At 48.5% G+C, this 21,549-nt stretch overlaps 2 protein-coding genes across 4 annotated transcripts in view; both read left to right on the top strand.

Annotated features, from left to right (window-relative positions):
- Positions 1-7,415, top strand: part of LOC114633378 (cytochrome P450 2S1) — a 15,071-nt gene extending 7,656 nt beyond the window's left edge. The window contains exons 6-9 of the mRNA XM_028781964.1: positions 719-860; positions 2,890-3,077; positions 5,337-5,478; positions 5,640-7,415. Coding sequence (XP_028637797.1) covers positions 719-860; positions 2,890-3,077; positions 5,337-5,478; positions 5,640-5,836 — 669 coding nt within the window. The 3' untranslated portion in view covers positions 5,837-7,415. The remainder of the gene's footprint in view (positions 1-718; positions 861-2,889; positions 3,078-5,336; positions 5,479-5,639) is intronic.
- A 13,489-nt stretch (positions 7,416-20,904) lies between these two features.
- The window catches only part of Axl (AXL receptor tyrosine kinase), a 30,434-nt gene continuing 29,789 nt past the window's right edge, over positions 20,905-21,549 (top strand). Inside the window, exon 1 of one of the 3 annotated variants that reach the window (XM_028781958.1) lies at positions 20,905-21,059. In XM_028781958.1, the coding sequence (XP_028637791.1) occupies positions 20,996-21,059 (64 nt within the window). In that variant the 5' untranslated portion in view covers positions 20,905-20,995. The remainder of the gene's footprint in view (positions 21,060-21,549) is intronic. The other 2 variants (XM_028781959.1, XM_028781960.1) reach the window with 2 other exon arrangements.

Raw genomic sequence — 21,549 nt, 5'->3', positions numbered from 1 at the left:
CTGGCCTGGAACTTGCAGTTATCCCTCTGCTTCTATCTCCTAAGGACTAAACCAACCCCCCAGGCCTGGCTTCAGGTCTCCTTCTCCATCTCCATGTCTCTGTGTATAAGTTGGCAGAGAGGTCTAGCAAGCAGGAAGCCCTGGGTACCAGCTCTAGTACCACATAGTAGCTCACACTTGTCATCCCAGCACCTAGGAGGCAGACGCAGGAGGTCACCTTCATCTATATAGCAAGTTTGAAGCCAGCCCAGGCTACATGAGACCCTGTTCCAAAAACAGAAATAACGACTTGTCTCAGTGGGTAAAGGGATTTGCCATCAAGTCTGACTATCTGTGTTTGATTCCCCAGGACCAACACAGTAGACAGGTCGAACCAGCATCTGCAAGTTGTCCTCTGACCTCCACATGCGTGCCAGGGCACACACATGCCCACACATACAATTGAAAAAGGAGATCTGGTTTAAAATCTTGAGTCTCACCTGGCATGCCTTTAATCCCAGCACTCAGGAAGCAGAGTCAGGTAAATCTCTGTGACTTCAAGGCCAGCCTGGTCTACAGAGTGAGTTCCAGGACAGCCAGGAATACACAGAGAAACCTTGTCTGGAAAATAATAATAATAATGGTAATAATAATAAATAAATAAACTTGAATCTCAATCTCATTTAAATAACAGTTCCTCCTTTCTCAACTTGTCCCAAACATTTATTTCAATCCTCAGGAGAAGCAAGACCCAGGTACAGAATTCACTGAGAAGAACTTGCTGATGACGGCCACATACCTGCTGTTTGCTGGGACAATGACCATTGGTGCCACCATCCGCTATGCCCTCCTGCTCCTACTGAGATACCCTCAAGTCCAACGTAAGAAACTGTTCCTGCCAGGCAGGCCCCAGGAGCCAGAGCAATGGTTCCAGAGGACAGAATGTGCAGGGAGGTGAAAAGGAACGTGATTTAGCGTTCCCTGAGCGGTGAGGGCTTTCTCTGAGTCAGCTTCCCAAGTGCTGAGTGTACTAAGTTACCACACCTAGTTTACAGCTGCATTTTAGAAAATCTGTGAGCTTCCGTGACGGAATGAACTGTAGGAGATTGGAAATCTGTGGCAGAGCTCTTGACTAGAGTTTTAAGGACAGTGACTGGGAGCTCGAGCCTTTGCTTGGGATCCACTGGTGAGAGGGGGTGACGCGGCTGGAGTCATCAGTGGAGTGATTGCCTAGCAAGAATGAGGCTCTGGGTGATATTCCCAGTTAGCACCCCACAACACACACACACGCACACACGCACACTCGCATACACACATGCATACACACTTACGGACATGCATTCACGTGCATGCACACCTGCACACATGCACGCATATACACAAATGCACACGCATGCACAGGCATGCACTCTCTCTCTCACACACACACACACACACACACGCACAGTGGATTGTAAATGATGAGAGAATACTGAAGACCTCAGGAAGGTGAACAGAAACCTGAAGAAATAAGACAGGGCTCGGCCAGGCTATGGGGACATGGGGGGTAGAAGCAGAATAGGCAGGTTTCGGAGAACAAGGAAGGAAGGACTTGTCCAGGGCCAGACTTGAGATTCTAGCTGGGAAACCTTTGGACAGTGGAGTCACCCTGAGCTAGAGACAGGAAGGATGAGGGGCGGTATTACTTTTAAAGGGGAAAGGAGATGCTGAACAAGGACTGTGGATCTTGCCTGTAATCCCAGCACTCGGGAGGCCTGAAGCAGAATGATCATGATTGCCACAAGTTCAAGGCCAGCCTTTTCTACATAGTGAATGACGCCCTTGGCTACATACCAAGGGCCTGTCCTAAGAAAAAGGGAAAAACTGGAGGGGAGAGATGTATTAAAGTCACCTTGGGCCTAGACCTACAAAAGGAGAAGAATCCAAACTTCACAAGACATTGGATCAGCCCTGGAATTTAAATATTATAATCAGGGCTAGGGGTAAGAGCACTTGTTGCCCAAGCATGGGGACCTGAGTTCAAATCTCCACCATCCATGTAAAAAGCTTGGCATGTCTGTCCCTGTAACTCCAGCACTAAGGAAGGAGGGGCTGAGGCTGGAAAATCACTGCTAGCTGCCAGCCTAGCTCCAGGTTCAGCGATAGATGCTGGAAATAAGGTAGCTAGTAACAGAGCAGGACACAGACATCCTCCTCTGGTGTGTGTGCACGCCCCCACTCCACACACAAATAAAGTCACCTTCCAGATAGTGTACTCCTGTAATCCCAGCACTTAGTAAGCTGGGAGTCTGAGGCCTAGCTTGGGTTATAAAAAACAGAAAACAGTGAAAGAGAGGTGATGGTCATGATCAGAGCTGAGGCTAGCCCTGAACCTGCAGTAGTGTGGGAGGGCAGATGGATAAAGGCCCTCTGGGAATGAACCATCCCCCTCCCCCAACACCACTCCCACCCCCAGGGAACTTGGTGTTTCCAATTAAATGCCTGAAGGCTAGTGAAATAGCCTGACCTAATAGGCAGCACTTAGAGGCCCAGGGTCATTACTAGTCTCAGATATGACTTTTAATGACTGAGGCTCTGTGGACCTCAGTCTAAAAACTGGTGATCAATAACAGTGTCCACCATGCCCATACCTTTAATGCCAGCACTCTATGAGTTCAAGGCCAGGCTGGTCTACATAGTGATTTCCAGGACAGCCAGTCTCAACACCATTTTTTTGTTAGGGGAGTTAAGACAGAATAGAACAGAATAGATGCAATAGCCAACATAGACTGGCAAGACCCCGGGCCTATGCTGCTTCTCGCCTGCTGCTAGCTTATCACTCCAAACCACCACTGCACAAGAGGAGGCTTCTGGGAGATAGGTCCCAGGGTCCATCCCACCCTTGACGGCCAACCCTCCTCTTGCATTCAGAGCGTGTCCGGGAGGAGCTGATTCAGGAGCTGGGTCCAGGCAGGGCTCCAAGTCTCAGCGATCGAGTTCGCCTGCCTTACACGGATGCTGTTTTACATGAGGCACAGCGGCTCCTGGCGCTGGTACCCATGGGAATGCCCCACACCATCACGAGGACCACTTGCTTCCGAGGATACACTCTGCCCAAGGTAGGTGTATGGCACGGCCAGAGCAGTTATCTCTGCCCTGAGACTTGCATTTTGATACCTCTGCCTCTGTCTGGGTCTTTGCCCCAACCACCACCCACCTCTTTCTCTCCCGCCCTGATTGAAAAACAGTTCAGAATAGAACCACCAGGGGGCGATATATTCCCAATCCTGAGATAACGGCGGAAGCGGCTCCCTCTGGAATCAAATCCTTATGTTAGCCCTGTTTTCTTAACTGGAACTTGAACAAACTGCTTCCTTCACTGAGTCTCAATATGTCCCTCTTCTAAATTAGGAATAATAAGAATAGTCATTCGGACTTGTAAGATAATGCTTGCAAAACATCTACCCAGCTCTTGATGGTGGGTGGGGTGCCCTATGTGCATAACAGAAGACAGCCACGACGTCATAATGAACATCTCACACTGTGTCAGCTATTGTTCTGGATGTTAACATTATTTTCTTTCAGCTGGGCGGTGGTGATGCACGCCTTTCATCCCAGCACTTGGGAGGCAGAGGCAGGCGGATTTCTGAGTTTGAGAGTTCAAGGCTAGCCTGGTCTACAGAGTGAGTTCCAGGATAGCCAAGGCTATACAGAGAAACCCTGTCTCGAAAAACCAAACCAAAACAAAAACAAACAAACATTATTTTCTTTCATCTCCAAAACAATCCTTTGTAATTATCACACCCATTTTACAGATGGAAGAACTAAGATGTATGACCCCAGCCAGAGAGTGTAGGAAGGCAAGATTTGAACCCACAACCTAAGCTTTAATCACTTCAACCTGCCTTTCTGTTCCTTAAAAACAGTGCCAGGGTGGTTTTCTAGGAGCTCACACCCCACGGGCCAGACTCCCTAGCACGTCATGCTTTGCCCCTCTGCTCTGGTTCCTCCGCCTGCCTTCACCCTCTACCATGACAGCCCCAAGAATACACAAGCTCTATCTGGCCTGAGAGACTGCAGCCCTCCCCGCCTGCCCCTTCTTGGATATCCCTCCCTCACATGCTCTTGTCTTTTGCCTCCCTGGGACATTCCCCAGAGAGGTGGCTTAGTACAGCCACAACTTAATCTCGGGATCACAACAGACTCCCAGAATCTCAAAACAGTATAAAAATAACACACTTTGCCAGCCTCCCTCAGGGGTTTCCAGCCTCCCTCCAGGGGTTTCCAGCCTCCCCCAGGGGTTCCTTTGACTACTGCTTAAGTTTTCTCTGGGCTTCAGTTTCTTCATCTTTTTTATATCAACCCTCACCTCCATAAGGAACTAGGGGCTGAACCCAGGGCCTCTGACACTAAGCAAGTGTTCTATCACTGTTACATCCCTAGACACACACATTCTTGTGGGGGTTGGTTGGTTTGGTTTCTTTCTTTCTTTTTTTTTTCTTTCCTTTTTTTTGGTTTTGGTTTTTTGAGACAGGGTTTCTCTGTGTAGTTCTGGCTGTCCTGGAACTCACTCTGTAGACCAGGCTGGCCTCGAATTCAGAAATCCGCCTGCCTCTGCCTCCCAAGTGCTGGGATTAAAGGCATGCGCCACCCCTCCCCGGCTATTTTTCTTTTAAAATAAGATCTTGTTAAGTAGCATGGGCTGGAACTTGCAGTCTTGCCTCCTTCCTGCCTCAGCCTCCAGGCTGGTGCCACTACACCCCAGACTCTCTGTCTTTACGTTGGGCATACGATTATCTTCTTCCTGAGCGTTGTTCCAGAGATTCAAGGGGCCAGGACAGGACTGAGGCCACCGTATGAACCTGTTTTATGCAAGGCAGTGAGTGTGAATACTGAAAGAAAACACTTGGTTATCCCAGCGTGGTGGTAGAGCCCTGCTAGCCAGCACTGGGAAACTGAGGCAGGAGAATTACTGCAAGTTCAAAGATAGCCTGGGCTACATAATGAGACCTGGTCTAGAAAGAAAGTAGGAGCAAATGGGAGACGAGAGAGAGAGAGTGAAAGGCACAGACATGTTTACTTAAAGAGTCCATAGTGCTGTAGTTGAGGACCCATGTTTCCTTCTCGGCATCCATGTTGGGCGGCTCACAGCTGCTTGTAACTCCAGCTCCAGGGGGACCCGATGCTTCTTCAACCGCATCCACGACAATCCGTATGCACACAAACACACACACACACACACACACACACACACAGAGCTACACAGAGAAACCCTGTCTCGAAAAACCAAAAAAAAAAAAGTCTTAATTCTAATCAAGTTATCTTAAAAGTATCAATGTAGAGCCCCCAACCGTGTGAACTCTTACCTGTCTCCTCAGGGCACTGAGGTCTTTCCTCTGATTGGCTCCGTACTGCATGACCCTGCGGTTTTCCAGAACCCAGGAGAGTTCCATCCAGGCCGCTTCCTGGATGTCGATGGTCGGTTGAGAAAACATGAAGCCTTCCTGCCCTACTCCTTAGGTACCTACTGGGCTTTAGGGATAATCAGAGGGTGCTGCTGATTGGCTACTGGGCTTTCTGGACAGCTGGGGAGGCATTTTCCTGCACCCCAGGGTCTCTGTGGGCTCCCTGTGTCTGTAGGCCCAGATGTGACCACAGCTGACCCAGTCCTTCCCTGCCAGGTAAGCGAGTCTGCCTGGGAGAAGGCCTGGCTCGGGCGGAGCTGTGGCTGTTCTTCACGGCCATCTTGCAAGCCTTCTCCCTGGATACCCCATGCCCACTGGGTGACTTGAGTCTGAAGCCAACCATCAGTGGACTTTTCAACATCCCCCCGGACTTCCAGCTGCAAGTCAGGCCCACAGGCGACCAGTCCAGATGAAGGAAGGAATTTGGAAGGTGGGAGCCATCCGGGACGAAACAGCCTCAAGGGTGTGTGTGTGAAGCAGGTGTCTCGGAAGCCACATCACACCACACACCACGTGGAGACCAGGGACCACACCCCTACCACACAACCGCCCAGCAACTGATGAGTATGCTTTTTTTCGGAGAGGGCTAGCTATCTGAAACAGGATCTTGCTATGTGTTGACACAAGTCGATCTCAAACTTGTGATCCTCCTGCCTCGGCGTCCTGTGTGCTGGAATTACAGGTATTCGCCACCACGAGGTGCGTAGGCTTTCAGCCTTCGTAAGTGTGATATAGGTCATTTGGAATTACAAGCATATAGCTAGATACCCCACTGTCCACCACACAACTCTGTATGCTCACAACCCTCCTCCAGCTACTGCCTACAGACAACCCAACCACGTTCAGGACTCTTGCTATCCGTGTCTAACCACTGTTGCTGGGTCCCCGCCATAGAAAACAGCATGTCCCAGCTGGGGTCATGTCACAGCCAGAACGATGTTGCTGTCTCCTCCCATGGGTGACCTCACCACCATCCAGGCACATGAGTGGCTCCATCTACGGCCGCCAGCCAGTAATCCACATAGCCAAACCATATGTGACAATATCTTGGCCCTTCCAAACTTCTTCCCACTGAGACACACCATGACGGCAAACTGTTCCCCAGACACCACCACGCCCTTGCCTCTCAAACACGTTCCTCCCAACACATTTTCCCAAATATACATGTTTCCTGGCCTGGAACTGTGCACATAGACCTTGTATAAAGGAGGACCAGAGACCCAAGGAAAAAAAAACTTTCCCAGTCATGTCTTACATAATCATGTTATCAGGGGCCTGCTCTCAAATACACTCTGATCTCAGGCTGCCTGCAAGTCCTCATCAGAGTGCTGGAAATGTATCCTTCCCCTGGAAGGACTAACTGGCCAAACCGGGATGGTTCAGGGGAGTGCTCTTGGCTGTTTCCAGCCCTCCTTATCAGGACAGAAGCCATAGCTGACCTCTTTGTGACTTGAAGGTCCCCACTTTGAAATACAAGTTTTTTTCTGGCTTGTGAACGGGACTCCCTTTGCTTGTGTGAGTAAGGGGCGGGGAGGAGGGAGTCCGCCCCTCTCCTGAGGCTGGGAGGGAGCAGAAAAACACGGTTACCGCCCACCTCGCTGTTGACGTCAGTGCCAGATGTGAAGCTGAGGGGGAGGGAAGGGAACCGACGGATGGACGGGGCTGGGGCTGTCTGCTGTCCCGCTTCGGGATCACTGGAAAGACTTCAGCCAACAACAGATCTGGCCTCTGGAAGGGCTCCAAATCTGAATGCAGATACCGACACACAGGCACTAAGGACTCAGGCCAGCAGAACTACGCTTGTTTCCACTATCATGCTTTCCCTCCTGTTTTTTTCCCATCGTTCCTTTTTTTTTTTTTTTTTTTCAAACAACCATCAACTCTATCAACTCTGCCTGGCAGTTTAGCTCAATGGTAGCTGCCTGCTTAACATGTATAGGGCCCAGAGTTCCATCGGCGTTACTGACAGAAATTAAAAAAATAATAAAATAAAATGACCACTAACTTTCTACTGGGCCTATTTCACTTAACACTCTTTGTTAAGGTTACTTTAAGAAAAAAAAAATAGAAAATAATTGAACGTGGGTATCTTTCAATTTCTTTTGAGACGAGGCCTTAGACAAGTGGTAGCACACACCTTTAATCCTAGCACTTGGGAGGCAGAAGCAGGTGGATTTGTGTGAGTGTGAGGCCAGCCTGGTCTACAGACCAAGTTCTAGAACAGCCAGGGCTACACAGAGAAACCATGTCATTTGAAAAACCTTTTTTAAAAAATGAGGAAGATGAGGAGGAGGGTTTTCTATGGCCCAGGCTGACATTTCTGTAAAGTCAAAGCTAGCCTTGAACTTCTGACCCTCCTGCCTCTATGTTCCAAGTGCTAGGATCACAGGTGTGCTCCTCTATGTCTATTTTGTTTTCTTTTTTAGAGACAGGGTTTTTCTGTGTAGCCCTGACCATCCTGGAAGTTGCTCTGTAGACCAGGCTGGCCTCGAACTCAGAGATCCGCCTGCTTCTGCCTCCCAAGTGCTAAGATTAAAGGCATGCACCACCGGCTTGGTTCACTGTAACCGGTTTCATATGGTGCTGATGATGGAATTTGAGGGCTCATCACGTGCTACGTGAGCACCCGACCGAGCGACCTATAGACCTATACCTAGCTCAGACCTAAATCATCTTTTTAAAAGCTTTACGAGGGGCTGGAGAGACGGCTCAGCAGTTAAAAGCCCCGACTGTTCTTCCAGAGGTTTCAAATCCAATCCCGAGCACCCATATGGCAACTCAAAACCATCTTATTACTCCAACTCCAGGAGATCTAATGTCCTCTGAGGATACCACGCACGTATGTGGCACACAGATATACATACAGACAAAACACCTATGCCCAGCCGGGCGGTGGTGGCGGACGCCTTTAATCCCAGCACTTGGGAGGCAGAGGCAGGTGGATTTCTGAGTTCGAGGCCAGCCTGGTCTACAGAGTGAGTTCAGGACAGCCAGGACTACACAGAGAAACCCCGTCTCAAAAAAAAAAAAAAAAAAAAAACAGAACAAAACAAAAAAAAAACACCTATGCCCATAAAATTATACGTATACATATATAATTTATCAAAATGTTTTCTAGCCCAGGGAGATGGCTCATACATCAAGTGCTTGTCACACAGCCTGAGGATCTGAGCTGGGATCCCCAGGACCTACATAGAGCAAGAGGCAGTACTGTGCGTCAGTAGTCTCAGGGCTTCTGAAGTGAGATGGGAGCCAAAGATAGGAGAAACCACAACTAACCTCACACATTCAATGGTGAACCCCAGACTCATCTCAAACTAGGTAGAAAGTGAGGACCCATGCCCAACAACGTCTTCTGACCCAGACACGGCATAGATCCATACAACGAGAACATGTGCATGTGCACACACAAAGTTTTATTTTTTTAATTTTTCTATGAGATCACCTTATTGGTTAAAATTCTATGGAAGGGTATAAGAGTGGAATTAGATCCTACAGGCATTTCCTATCTGATTACATCTTGCCCAAGGGAGGATTTACTATTTTAGACAGTTAATAAGTTTCAAATAAATAAATGTATAGGCTGGTATATAGTTCAGTGGTAGAACCCCTGCCTAGTATCCCCCAGTGAGGGGCTGGGGGCGTGGCTCAGTGGTAGAGCCCCTGCCTAGAATCCCCCAGTGAGGGGCTGGGGGCAGGCGTGGCTCAGTGGTAGAGCCCCTGCCTAGAATCCCTCAGTGAAGGGCTGGGGGCATGGATCAGTGGTAGAGCCCCTGCCTAGAATCCCCCAGTGAGGGGCTGGGGGCGTGGCTCTGTAGTAGACTACTTGCTTAGCATGCAGGAAGCCTTGAATCTCATGCAAAACAAAAGAAATGGAAAATTCTGGAATTCAGAATTAAATGGGTATAAATTATTGAGTTTCATATTGTTCTTCTTGTTGCTGCTGCTGCTGCTGCTGTTATTGTTTGAGACAGGTTATCTCAATTATATAGCCCTGAATGTCCTGGAATTCAGTATGTGACCAGACTGACTTAAAACTCACAGAGCTCCACTTGCCTCTGCCTCCCAAGTGCTAAGATTAAAAGCATGTGCCACTACTACCTGGCTACCCTTTCAGCCATCTTAAAACCAACCAAACAAACAAACCAAGGAAAGCAACAACAAAAAAACAGTGGGCTGGAGAGATGGCTCAGTGGTTAAGAGCACTTCCAGAAGTCTTGAGTTCAATTCCCAGCAACCACATGGTGGCTCACAACCATGTATAATAGGACCCAATCCCTCTTCTAGTGTGTCTGAAGACAGTGACGGTGTACTCATATACATAAAATAAATAAATTTTTTTAAGTGTCAATGACTTGTGCTTGCTTTGCACTCAAAATTCACACTCAAGGAAATCTGGGATCTTCAAAGTGATGTATTTAGGGAGTCATAGAACTAAATATGGCAGTGCATCCCTCTAATTTCAGCACCCAAGAGGCTCAGGCAGGTCAGTTACCAAGAGTTTGAGGCTAGCATGGAGTACACAGTGAGTCCAATATGGCCTAAGCTATATCCAAAGGCTGTTTCAAAGAAAAGTAGGTGCCGGGCAGTGGTGGCGCAGGCCTTTGATCCCGGCACTTGGGAGGCAGAGGCAGGCAGATTTCTGAGTTCGAGGCCAGCCTGGTCTACAGAGTGAGTTCCAGGACAGCCAGGGCTATACAGAGAAACCCTTTCTTGAAAAACAAAACAACAACAACAAACACAAAGATAAGTAGGTAAATAATAACCCTGGACCTTGCACTGTCAACTTAAAAGTTGACATTATGATGATTTCAGTAGGGAAAAAAAGGCAAACACATTCATGGCTTCATCCACAGACAAGAGATATTGGACATCCAGGTGAAACCTATGCAGTTAGTGGCTGTGGTCAAGGAGCATTGACTTGGAGACACAGTTTCTGGGTAGAGTGTTTGCCTCATAAACACTGTAGAAACGCCAGTACAGCCCAGTTGGTCTAGCGTTTGCCTTGCAAGCATGAGGTCCTGAGGTCACAGCCCAGCACACACACTCATACACACACACTCACTCACAGACACACATACACACTCAGGCACACACTCACACTATACAGTCTCTTCTTTTATCATGTGGGTTTCAGATATCAAGACCTATCAATTTGGAGGCTGGAGAGATGGCTCAGTGGTTAAGAACACTGACTGCTCTTCCAAAGGTCCTATGTTCAATTCCCAGCACCCACACGGTGGCTCACAACCATCTGTAATTGGGTCTGATGTCCTCTTCTGGTGTGTCTGAAGGCAGTGAGTGTACTCCCATATATAAAATGAATATATCTTTTTTTAAAAAAACCTATCAACTCTTTAGTCCACGTATATAACTTAATGGGATTAAGTAGATTCTTTTTTTGTTTGTTTGTTTTTGTTTTTCGAGACAAGGTTTCTCTGTGTAGCCCTGGCTGTCCTGGAACTCACTCTGTAGACCAAGCTGGCCTCGAACTCTCGAACTCAGAAATCCGCCTGCCTCTGCCTCCCAAGTGCTGGGATCAAAGGTGTGAGCCACCACCGCCTGGCCAGCCCCTCACTTTTGTTTGTTCTGAGAGACAGGTCTCAGTCTACAGCCCAGGCTAACCTGGAACTCACTATGTAGTACAGAGTCCTACATCAGCCTCCTGAATGTCAAATTACCAGCATAAGCCACTACGCCCAACTAACGTTTACTTTTGAATAGTCAAAAACTGCATGACCCACTTTGACATGCGTCACGACAAACAGATCAGTGCTTACATTTCCCTGGTGGCCTGATAAAAGGATTTTGTTTTCACTCTTACATTTGTTTGTTTAACTATCTATCTTCTGATTTTGTGTTAGAAGGAGGTGTGGGTATGTACGTGCCATGGAACCAGCGTGGAGGTCAGGGGACAACCTGCAGAAGTATGTTCTCTCTTTCCACAGTGTGGGTTGCAGGGATCAAACTCAAGCTGTCGGTCCTGGAAGAAGCAGCTTTACCCAGTGAGCCACGTCACTGGCCTTACAAGTGTATTTTATACTATATTTATTTTTGTGCTTGTTGTTTGCCTGTTGTTGTGTGGTAAAGATTTAAAAGTTTTTATGTGTACGTGTCCACCTACGTGTATGTGTGCCATATGTGTGTCTGGTGCTTGTGGAATCCAAACGAGGGGACTCGATCCTGTGAAACTAGAGATAAAAGTGGTGGGAGCTGGGAAGTCAATCCGCGTCTTCTGCAAGAGCAGCAAGTGCTCTTAATGGCCAAGGGATGTCTCGAGCCCAGTCTGCACATCACAACTCATTTAGAGGTAGAATGACCCTTTCACAAGGGGTCCCATATCAGATATCCTGCATATCAAATATTTACACTATGATGCATAATAGTAGCAAAACAGCAGTTATGGAATAGCAATGAAATAATTTTATAGTTCAGGATCACCATAACATGAGGTTCTGTATTGAAAGGTGGCAGCATTAGAAAGGCCGAGAACCACTGGTCTACCTCCACTCTGTTTTGAGACAAAACTTCCTGTAGCTCAGACTGGCCTCAAACTTACCATGTAACTGGAGCTGGACTTGAACTCCTGGTCTTCCTGCTTCCACATCCCAAGTGCTGAGATTATAGGCAAGTGTGACTTAGACTTGTTGAAATTAAAACCTGGTGGCTAGAGAGACAGCTCAGTAGTTATGTGCATTAGCTGCTCTTCCAGAGGACCCAGGTTCGATTCCCAGCACCCAGCTCACAACCTTCTATAATACCCTCTTCTGGCTTCTGTACGCACTGCACATACATGGTACACAGACATATGTGCAGGCAAAACACCCATACGCATACATATAGAAGTACATTTAAAAAAATAAATAGAGCCAGGTGGTGGTGGTGTACGCCTTTGATCCCAGCACTTGGAAGGCAGAGGCAGGCGGATTTCTGAGTTCGAGAGTTCGAGGCCAGCCTGGTCTACAGAGTGAGTTCCAGGACACCCAGGGCTACACAGAGAAACCCTGTCTCTAAAAACAAAAAAAAAAAAAAAAAAAGGAAAAAGAAAAAACAAAAAAGGGCTGGAGAGATGGCTCAGCGGTTAAGAGCACTGACTGCTCTTCCAGAGGTCGTGAGTTCAAATCCCAGCAACCACATGGTGGCTCACAACCATCCATAATGAGATTGGATGCCCTCTTCTGGTGTGTCCGAAGACAGCGACAGTGTACTCATAAATAAAATAAATAAATTAAAAAAAATTTAAAAAATAAAAAAATAAAAATAAATAAAAATAAATAGAATCTTGTTTTCACTTGATATGTGTCTTGCGTTTTTGAAATCTGTTCTCCATTCTTTGCTTATTTTATCTCACTTCATTTAGTTTATTCTTTATTTTTATTACATTTATTTATTTCCCTATGTAGGGGAGGAGTTGGTACTCTCCTTCCCCCTAGGGATTGAACTCGGGCTCTCAAGCGTAGAGTGGCCTTTACACCCTGACCCATCTCCCTGGCCCTAGATTTTCCATTTTATATTTGACAGAGTATTGTTCTGAACCCCAAGTTGGCCTCAAACTCCACATCTTCGTCTCAGCCGCCTGAGGGTCGGGACTGTAGGCAGTGCCACCACATGCCATGTGTCATTTATATTTTAAGTAATCTGGGCCTTTTGTCCTGTGTAAGTGTTCATATTCTGGTTCTGGCAGACAGCCTCTTCGTGGTGTCACTCAATGTCCTTCTCTTCGCAGAATCTCCTATAAACTGGAAGCTGGGTTAGATGCAGGCTCATTCTAGCAAAGAGCTCCCGGGCGGAGATGCCTGCGGCAGACCCCTAGACCTTAGCACAGCTGACTCCACTACAGAAGTACCATTCAGGTCATAAAATCCAACACTAGTCAGCACCACCCGCCCCAAGGAAAACATAGACCTAATCCATCGAAGCCCATGGCTCTGGGAAAGTCTCTAAATGTGCTAACCTTGCCTTTTGCCTTCTGCAGTTCTGCTTCTGACTAACTGTTCTTGTTAACTGAAGTATGGATATGGGTTTTATGCTTAAAAGCTCAGCCTGAGAAAGCAGTGGTGGCGCATGTCTTTAATCCCAACACTCAAGAGGCAGAGGCAGGCAGATCTCTGCGAGTTCAAGATCAACCTGGTCTAGAAAGCTAGTTCTAGGATGGGGGGGGCGGGGGAGAAAGAGGCAGAGAGGAGGAGGAGGAGAGGAGGAAGAAGAGGAAGAAGAGGAGGGGAGAGAAGAAGGGAGGGAGGGAGGGAGACTGACTGACTCAGGGAATCCTGAATGCCCAGTTTTGTATTGGCTTAAGCTGTGTTTGAGTGGCTTTCTCTGGTAGATATCCAACATTCCCTCTCTTGTGTCATCACGTCACGGAAGCACACCTCACGTGTCGTAACAGTTAAGACTGATATGTCTGGGTCCTGTTGTCTACTAGGAAATCTCCCACCAACTTTTCATTCACAGCCTCAGCTGAGGGATCCTTTAGAATGCAGTAGAGGATCAGAGAGGCAGATCACTGGGTAAAAGGGCCTATCAACCAAGCCTAAAAGCCTGAGTTTTTCAATCTCAGGGATCCACGTGGTGGAAGGAGAGAAATGACTCCTACAAACTGTTTCTGACTTCCACACATAAGTGCAGTGAAATGCCCCGTACACATCAAATAAATAAATAAATAATAGATCGCCAAAAAACCTAAAAATAATCTAAATAAAACCCAGTGGAGGTCTGGGGGCATACGTAGGTCAGTGATAGGGTACTTTTGTGGGATGTGTGAGGCCCTTCGTTCTAGTTCTTTATTGATAATTTCTTTGCTGATAAATGTATCAGCTAGGCATGGCGCTCCACCCCTGTGATCTCATCACCCCTGAACAGAAAGAGCTATAAAATGAAATACTGTCTCAGAAAACCCAGGGTTTAGAATGTAGCTCAGTGGTAGAGCCCCTGCCTAGACTCCCCCAGTGAGGGGCTGGGGGGCGTGGCTCAGTGGTAGAGCCCCTGCCTAGAATCCCCCAGTGAGGGGCTGGGGGCGTGGCTCAGTGGTAGAGCCCCGCCTAGAATCCTCCAGTGAGGGGCTGGGGGCGTGGCTCAGTGGTAGAGCCCCTGCCTAGAATTTACTAGTGAGAGCCTGGGGCTGTGACTCATTTACTCAGTTCTTGCCTAATACAAACTCATTAGCATGATCTCATAAGGCCCCAGGTTCTGCTCCCAGAACCAAAGAAATATTAATCAATAAACAACACCAGATCAAATCCTATCTTTCCAGCTCAAAGCCCACCGCGGCCTTCAGAATAACGATCAAGGTCTTCCAGCGGGCAGAAACTACTACTGATCCTGCCTGGGCCTGCCCATGTCTGCACTCATTCCAGTCACAAATGTGTCCCCACAGTTACCCGTGCCTGCCTCTGAGTCTTTGCACTGGCTGCTTCCCCTGCCTGGAACGCTCTTGCCACGTGGCGTACTGCCGGCTTCCTTAGCTCTCTAGGTTAACCCCAGAGAGACCTTCCTCAACACAGGCTCTGAATGTAACACTTCCACGCCTTGCTGTTTCCTCAAGGTCCAACCTACTTCCTCATAAGGACTTTCATCATTGTTTTTATGTCTCTTAAAAATGGGAGATCCAGGGCTGGAGAGGTGGCCCCGTGATAAGGGCGTGCACGAGCTGATCCTGTAGAGGACCTTGGTTTGATTCTCAGCACCTACTTGGGCGCTCACACCATCTGTAACTCCAGTTCCAGGGGACCCGATGCCCTCTTCCAAACTCTGCGGGCTCCTGCACTCACATGTGACACAGAGATACTGAAGTCGGGCATACACACACACACACAAATAAATGAATATATATTTTTAATAAAAGTGAGAATGGGGCCGTGAGTGCTGGTGGCACATGCCTTTAATCCCAGCACTGGAACCTGAGGCAAGAGGATCTCTGTGAGTTTGAGGCCAGCCTGGTCTACAGAGTGAGTTCCAGGACAGCCAAAGCTACACAGAGAAACTCTGTATCAAAAAAAAAAAAAAAAAACCTCATTGAGAAAACTGAGTTGTGTTCCCAATTTCCAGTGTGAGGTGCATTATTTTTGTCTTCAATTTTTTAAAGATTTTAAAAATAAATTTATTTTGTTGTTTCATGTATATGAGTGTTTTACTTGCATATCTGTAAGTATATGCCTGGTGCCTTTAGGGGGCAAAAGAAAATATCAGATCCCCTGGGACTAGGGTTATAGACAGTTGTGAGCTACCATGTAGGAGCTGGGAACTGGACCTGAGTCCTCTACCAGAGCAATAAGTGATCTTAACTGCTGGGCCAACTCTCCAGCACTGTCTTCATTTTCTAAAATACAATTCAAGGTAACTTAAGGTAGATGAAAGATGCACAGTAGGTGCAAACCTTTTTCTGTTGCTTATTGTTGAAATAGACTCGCACGAAGCCCAGGCTAGCTCCAAACTTGTTATGTATCTGAGTATGACCTTGAACCCATGATCCTGCCTCTACCTCCCAGCCGTTGAAATTGTACGTATATGTACCTGGCCAGTAGTTTTGGGTTTTGTTTGCTTTTGTGAGGTGGTCTTACTACATAGCCCAGGCTAGCCTAGAATTTGCTAGCTTCTTTTCTTACCGTAACCCCTCAGGTATTTGAGTGATGGCTTCACGAGTTTAAATTCGACATGAATCCCCTTGAGTTCACTGACCTTAGTGAATCCATACAAGGGTGTGATATTTAAAAAAAGAAATTGTGTGGGGTGTGTATGTGATTTGTATGTATGCACACATGTATATGGCGTGCCTGCCTCCACATACACAGATGTATGTGCCCCTGCACGTGTGTGAGGAAGCCAAAGGTAGAAGTCAAATGTCTCCCTCTGTCTGCTTGCTTTTTTTTTTTTTTTTTTTTTTTTTTTTTTTGGCTAAGGGCTGTTGTTTTTAAAATGTATCTAGGTGTTGTCTGCTTGTATATTTGTTTGCACACTTGTGCATGCCTGGTACCTGCAGAGGCCAGACGAGGGCATCAAATCCTCTGGAGCAGAGTCAGTTGTTGTGATCTGCCAAGTGTATGCTGGGATTGAAGCCACAAGTCCCCTCCCTGGGACAGCCGCTGGTGTTCTTACTGCAGAGCCACCTCCTCAGCCCCTCCACCTTATTCTTTGAGACAGGGTCTCTCACTGAACCTGAGGCTCACAGTTTTGGTTAGACTGGCTCACCAGTAAGCCCCGGGGACCCACTCAGATTCACCTCCTAAAGAGTTACAGGCGCTGACAGCCACACTTGGCTTTAACTTGAGTAAAGTGCTTGATACACTCAAGTCAGATCCCAATCCTGGGATGGACCTCTGTACCCCTGTGTAACTTTTTTTTTTCAAATCCTATTTTTAATTTATTTATTTATTTATTTATTTTTAATTTTTTGTTTTGTTTTGTTTTGTTTTTCGAGACAAGGTTTCTCTGTGTAGGCCTGGCTGTCCTGGAACTCACTCTGTAGACCAGACTGGCCTCGAACTCAGAAATCTGCCTGCCTCTGCCTCCCAAGTGCTGGGATTAAATAGGCGTGCACCACCACTGCTCAACAAGTTGATTTATTTTCTTTCTTTCTTTCTTTCTTTCTTTCTTTCTTTCTTTCTTTCTTTTTTTGTTTTGTATTGTTTTGTTTTGTTTGTTTTTCCGAGACAGGGTTTCTCTGTGTAGCCCTGGCTGTCCTGGAACTCACCTGAACACCAGGCTGGCCTCAAACTCAGAAATCCGCCTCTCTCTGCCTCCCAAGTGCTGGGATCAAAGGCGTGTGCCACCACCGCCCGGCTCTAGAAAAGTTCTTTAGAGCAACTTCCATCTGTGTTGTCTGGAAATAAACAGTTCAGTTCACGGGTTAGCACACAGCAGAGGCAGCTCCATCCACTCAAAAAACACCTCATGGATAACCAGCAGTCTAGTTTGGTAGAGTCAGGATAGCAAACACAAATCGGCAGTGGTGACAAGACCTAGCAGAGACAGCCAGGCCTCAGCCTCAGAAGGAGGGACCAGGGCCAACAGGAACACTAGAAGTTCTCAGCTCTGTCTCTCTCAGGTAAGCAAAGATCAGCGAAGCCGTGAGACTCACAAGCGCTGCACAGCTGGCTGTCCCAGCAAGCCACGTGGAGTCCCTATTCATACCCTCCTGTAGGATGAGTTTGAGCTACACAGTTCGAGTTACACGGCTGTATGCGCCTGGCAGGTGGAGCTTCCAGCCACTCACCCAGGGAATCTTTGGATCTGCAAATCAAAGACATACTCATTTGTCTATTTTTGAAATGCCTTGGCTACCTCAAAGGCTGGGCACTCCTAAACTTTCCCCTGCTAGCATGCTTTTCCCTCCTGTACTCTTGGTTCAATATCGTCTAAGTCTACTTTTAACTTTGTTACCTTCTGTGGGGCCCATTGGTCTTTGATGCTCAAAACTCTTCTGGCCAGCCAGCTCTTCAGGGGCTGCTTTCCCTTTACTCCTAAACTTCAGATGATCTTCCCTCTGCAGCCCTAAATCTGATCTGTGCGCCTCTCTCCCCCCAACCCCCAGAGTCATGGTGATTCTGCGTCTCCTCCTCCCCTCTCCTGTGTCCTAGCCCACCAACTCTAAGGGTCCTACCCAGTCTCCCTTTGTCCAGCCATTAGCCACTGGCATCTTTATTGATCGATCAAAAACTAATTGGGGAAAAGGACCTTTAGCGTTTGGACATGCAAATTCCCTGTTGAATGGAAGCATTAGAACCAATCTCTAGCACCTTCCAAACATCACGTGTTCTCCACATGACTCGCCTCAGCCCAAGTCTGTAGAGTCCTGACAAAAGCAGCTCAACTATTCATTGTTGGGCAGATTAATACCTGTGCGTTGTTGACAAAGAATCCTTCATCATGTGTCCTTTCACATGCTTGCTTTAGCAGGGCATCCCCTCTCCTGTGTCTGCTTCAGCGAAATGTTTCTTCATGAGTCTGCCTTAACCTTTCACACCTACGTCCACTTTAATGAAACGTTCTGTCACGTGTTTACCCCAGCAAAATACTACCCAACCGACTTTGCAAAGAACCCTTAAATTTCCACCCCAGGGATGCTTTTTTTTTTTTTTTTTTTTTATCAACAGTCTACCATGTGGCAGGCCTTTACCGTGGGTTGCCGCATTATCTGCGATATCCCCAGGCTGTCCTCCCAGAGCCCACCCATCAGAGAGGAGAGGCAGGCAGGAAACATAGAATTGTGCAATGACTCCTTAATGACAATAAACGGGGCCTACTGTCAATGAAAAGTACCTGGTAAGCTGGGTGTGGTGGTGCTTGCCTGTCACCCAGCGCTGTGGAGGGTGAAGCAAGTGGAACTGGGAGTTCAAGACCAGCCTTGGTGATATAGTGAGACCATCTCAGAAAAGAAAAAGGAGGTGCCGAGAGGGAGAAGCCTATTGAGGGAGTAGAGCTAGGTTAGACTGGAAGGGACTAGAAACAATGCAAAAGTGAAGGGAGGAAAGAGATGGGGCTGAAGAAGGTGTAGGAGCTTGGGATGAAGGATGCTCTAAGGCCTGTGAGAGAGGTTTTGGGGGGTGAGAAAAGGAAAGCTGCCCAGGGAGGTGAGACCATGCTCAGGTGGCTATGAGGGGTAATTGTAAGAAGCCTGTGGCTTTATCTTAAAGGTTGAGGCAGAAGATGGGAATACAGCTGGTGGCAGGGGGAGAGGGAAGGAGGGAGGGGTGAAGGGGTCAGAAGAGATGTGTGACTAAGAAACACCCTGAGGCTGCTAAAAAGGAAACATGTTGGAAGAACCAATAAACTCAGGCCACTGAAGGAGCAAATTACAGCTGAGATCCAGGTGGCAAAGGGTAAGGTTAGACAGGGTAAGATTGCAGAGAGACAGCTAAGGACTAGTTTGTAAGATTGAGCTCTCCAGGACATTCCATGTAACTCATCTGCCTTGAGTGTTCAGGAGGAGCCCAGGGCTCACACTAGGTGTCAGGTTAGATGCCAGGGCTGCCACATCACTGAAGTGGGATACAAACAGGATGCCGGTTACGGTTAGGACCGTGAGCAAGCAGTTGACGGGCTTGGAGTTGGTCGTCAGGTAAGTGGGGCATCTAGAGGACAGACAGGATTAAACTGCATGTGGAGGGGGGAGGCGGCTCTCTCAGAAACATTCTCCTAGATCTCAACCAAGAGATAGATTGGAGGCAGGGGGATGGAAATAGAAGTGGTGGATATGGAGAGGGGCAAAGGGAGATGCCACAAGTTGAAATGGGATTCTGGGTCGGCGATCAGAAGCAGTTCAGTGATTTGATCAAGAAGTAGCCTGACTGGTGGAGGAGAGAGCTGGGCGCTCGGAGGGCATCTGAGCATGCCCTCGGTGGCAAACACCTCGCGGCCCAGAAGCAGACATGCTGCAGACCAGGGTACTGGCTCAGGGTCTGCCAGGGCTGGATGCAAGAATCCCCGAGGCAGAGGAGCAAAGAGCATGGATGGCAAAAATCCCCGGGAACCTTGTCATCTGGGCCACCAAGTGCACAAGGAACTGCATGCACTTTGACCTAGATCATTCTTGCACTAGCCTGCTGCATTAGCAGGGGCCGTCCTTGTCCCCATCTTACAGCAAGACGCACTGAGGCACAGGAAGACAAACATTTGCCCACTGCCCAGAGTCACATGGATAGGCTAGAGCTGGGATTCTCACTTCAGTCTGCTGCCACCTCTGGATTCCTGTTTCTGTGTTCAAGTGGGCTTTGGTGGGTTTGAGTGTCGATGAGCCCTCAAATGAGTACCCTGACCCCCAAGATGCCCGTCCCCCAGTGACCTTCCATTTGTAAGACTTCTCCAGCAGGCAAGCTCCTGACCCAGCTCATTTGAGGGTATTGTGGGCAGGCAGCATGCCATTGCATGTCTCTACCTGTCCCAGCTTCTGTGTCAATGCCATCAGAGAGAGAGAGAGAGAGAGAGAGAGAGAGAGAGAGAGAGAGAGAGAGAGAATGTGTCCTTGTTCAGGCTGCTGTGAGTGTGAGGGAATTGGAGGAGGCCTGGGAGGCTGGGCTGAGGGTGGAGGCCCAGAAAGGGGGGGCTGGGGGGGGGCGTCTTGGGCTGAGAGGAGTGGAAATTCTACAGGAATGTTTACCAGACCCTGAGAGAGTCCAGGGGGACAGCGCCCATCCTCCTAACTCACCAGCCCAGGGTCGGCCTCAGCCACCATGAGCCACCAAAGGTCTCCTTCCTCCTTCCCAGCCTCTCTCCAAGCCGCCCAGGCTCCTTTAAGACAAGGCAGATCCTGTAGTCTTCACTCCTAGTTAACCCCTCCAAGTCCCAGTGGCCCCAAGGCTGGGGCCCTAGTGGGCGGAGGCAGAGGGGGAGCCAGGGGCGGGGAAAGAAGTCTGGGAGTGAGAGAATGAGGCAGGGTAGCCGGGAAGGCGGCTAACTGCGGAGGAGTTGAGCCAGCCGAGGGGCTCCCGCTGTGCCAGGCGGGCAGTGCCAAATCCCAGGAGCCCAGAGGTGGGGGGAGGGCCGGGGACAACCCGGCCCTGCCCCCTTCCCTAGCGAGGTGCCCATCAACTTCGGAAGAAAGTTTGGCATCAATCTCAGCCGTTGGTGTCTTGAGGATGGGCAGGGTCCGGCTGGCCTGGTGCTTGGCGCTGTGCTGCTGGGGTTGTGCAACTCCTAAGGGTGAGTGATGGGGTCTCACTGAGGCAGAGACACCGGCTGATGGGACCCAGGGCAGGGGGCAGTGAGGAGGTGGGGGCTGGCTGGCAGGTGTTGGGGGTGCTGGGCCGATTTAGGGAGTTTTCTTGAGAGTGCTGGCTTGCGATGGAGTGTGTGTGTGTGTGTGGGGGGAGACAGAAGGACACAGACTCAAAGAGCCTGGGTTTAGGGAAAGCAGCTCAGAGAGAAACAGCCTGACAAGAAACAGAAACCGGGAGGGCCAAAAGATGGACTGGGCAGAAAGACAGACTGAAGGAGCTGAGGGAGGGCTGGGAGCTGATGAATCCGGGTCCTGAAGAGAGGGACAGAACTAGAGGGTCAGGAGGGATTCTTTCCCCTAACAAACACAGAGGAAGCCTGGAGAAAGAGGACTTCGGAGTCCTGGACCCCCCTTGTCACTGCTGTCCCCCTCCACTTGTTCTTGCCCTGCTGGAGTGTTTCTCTCCTCAGTCCC

The sequence above is a fragment of the Grammomys surdaster genome, unplaced genomic scaffold (assembly GCF_004785775.1).
Source record: "Grammomys surdaster isolate TR1022 unplaced genomic scaffold, NIH_TR_1.0 591, whole genome shotgun sequence".
Classification (NCBI taxonomy): domain Eukaryota; kingdom Metazoa; phylum Chordata; class Mammalia; order Rodentia; family Muridae; genus Grammomys; species Grammomys surdaster.
This window is presented reverse-complemented; position numbering and strand designations above follow the sequence as displayed.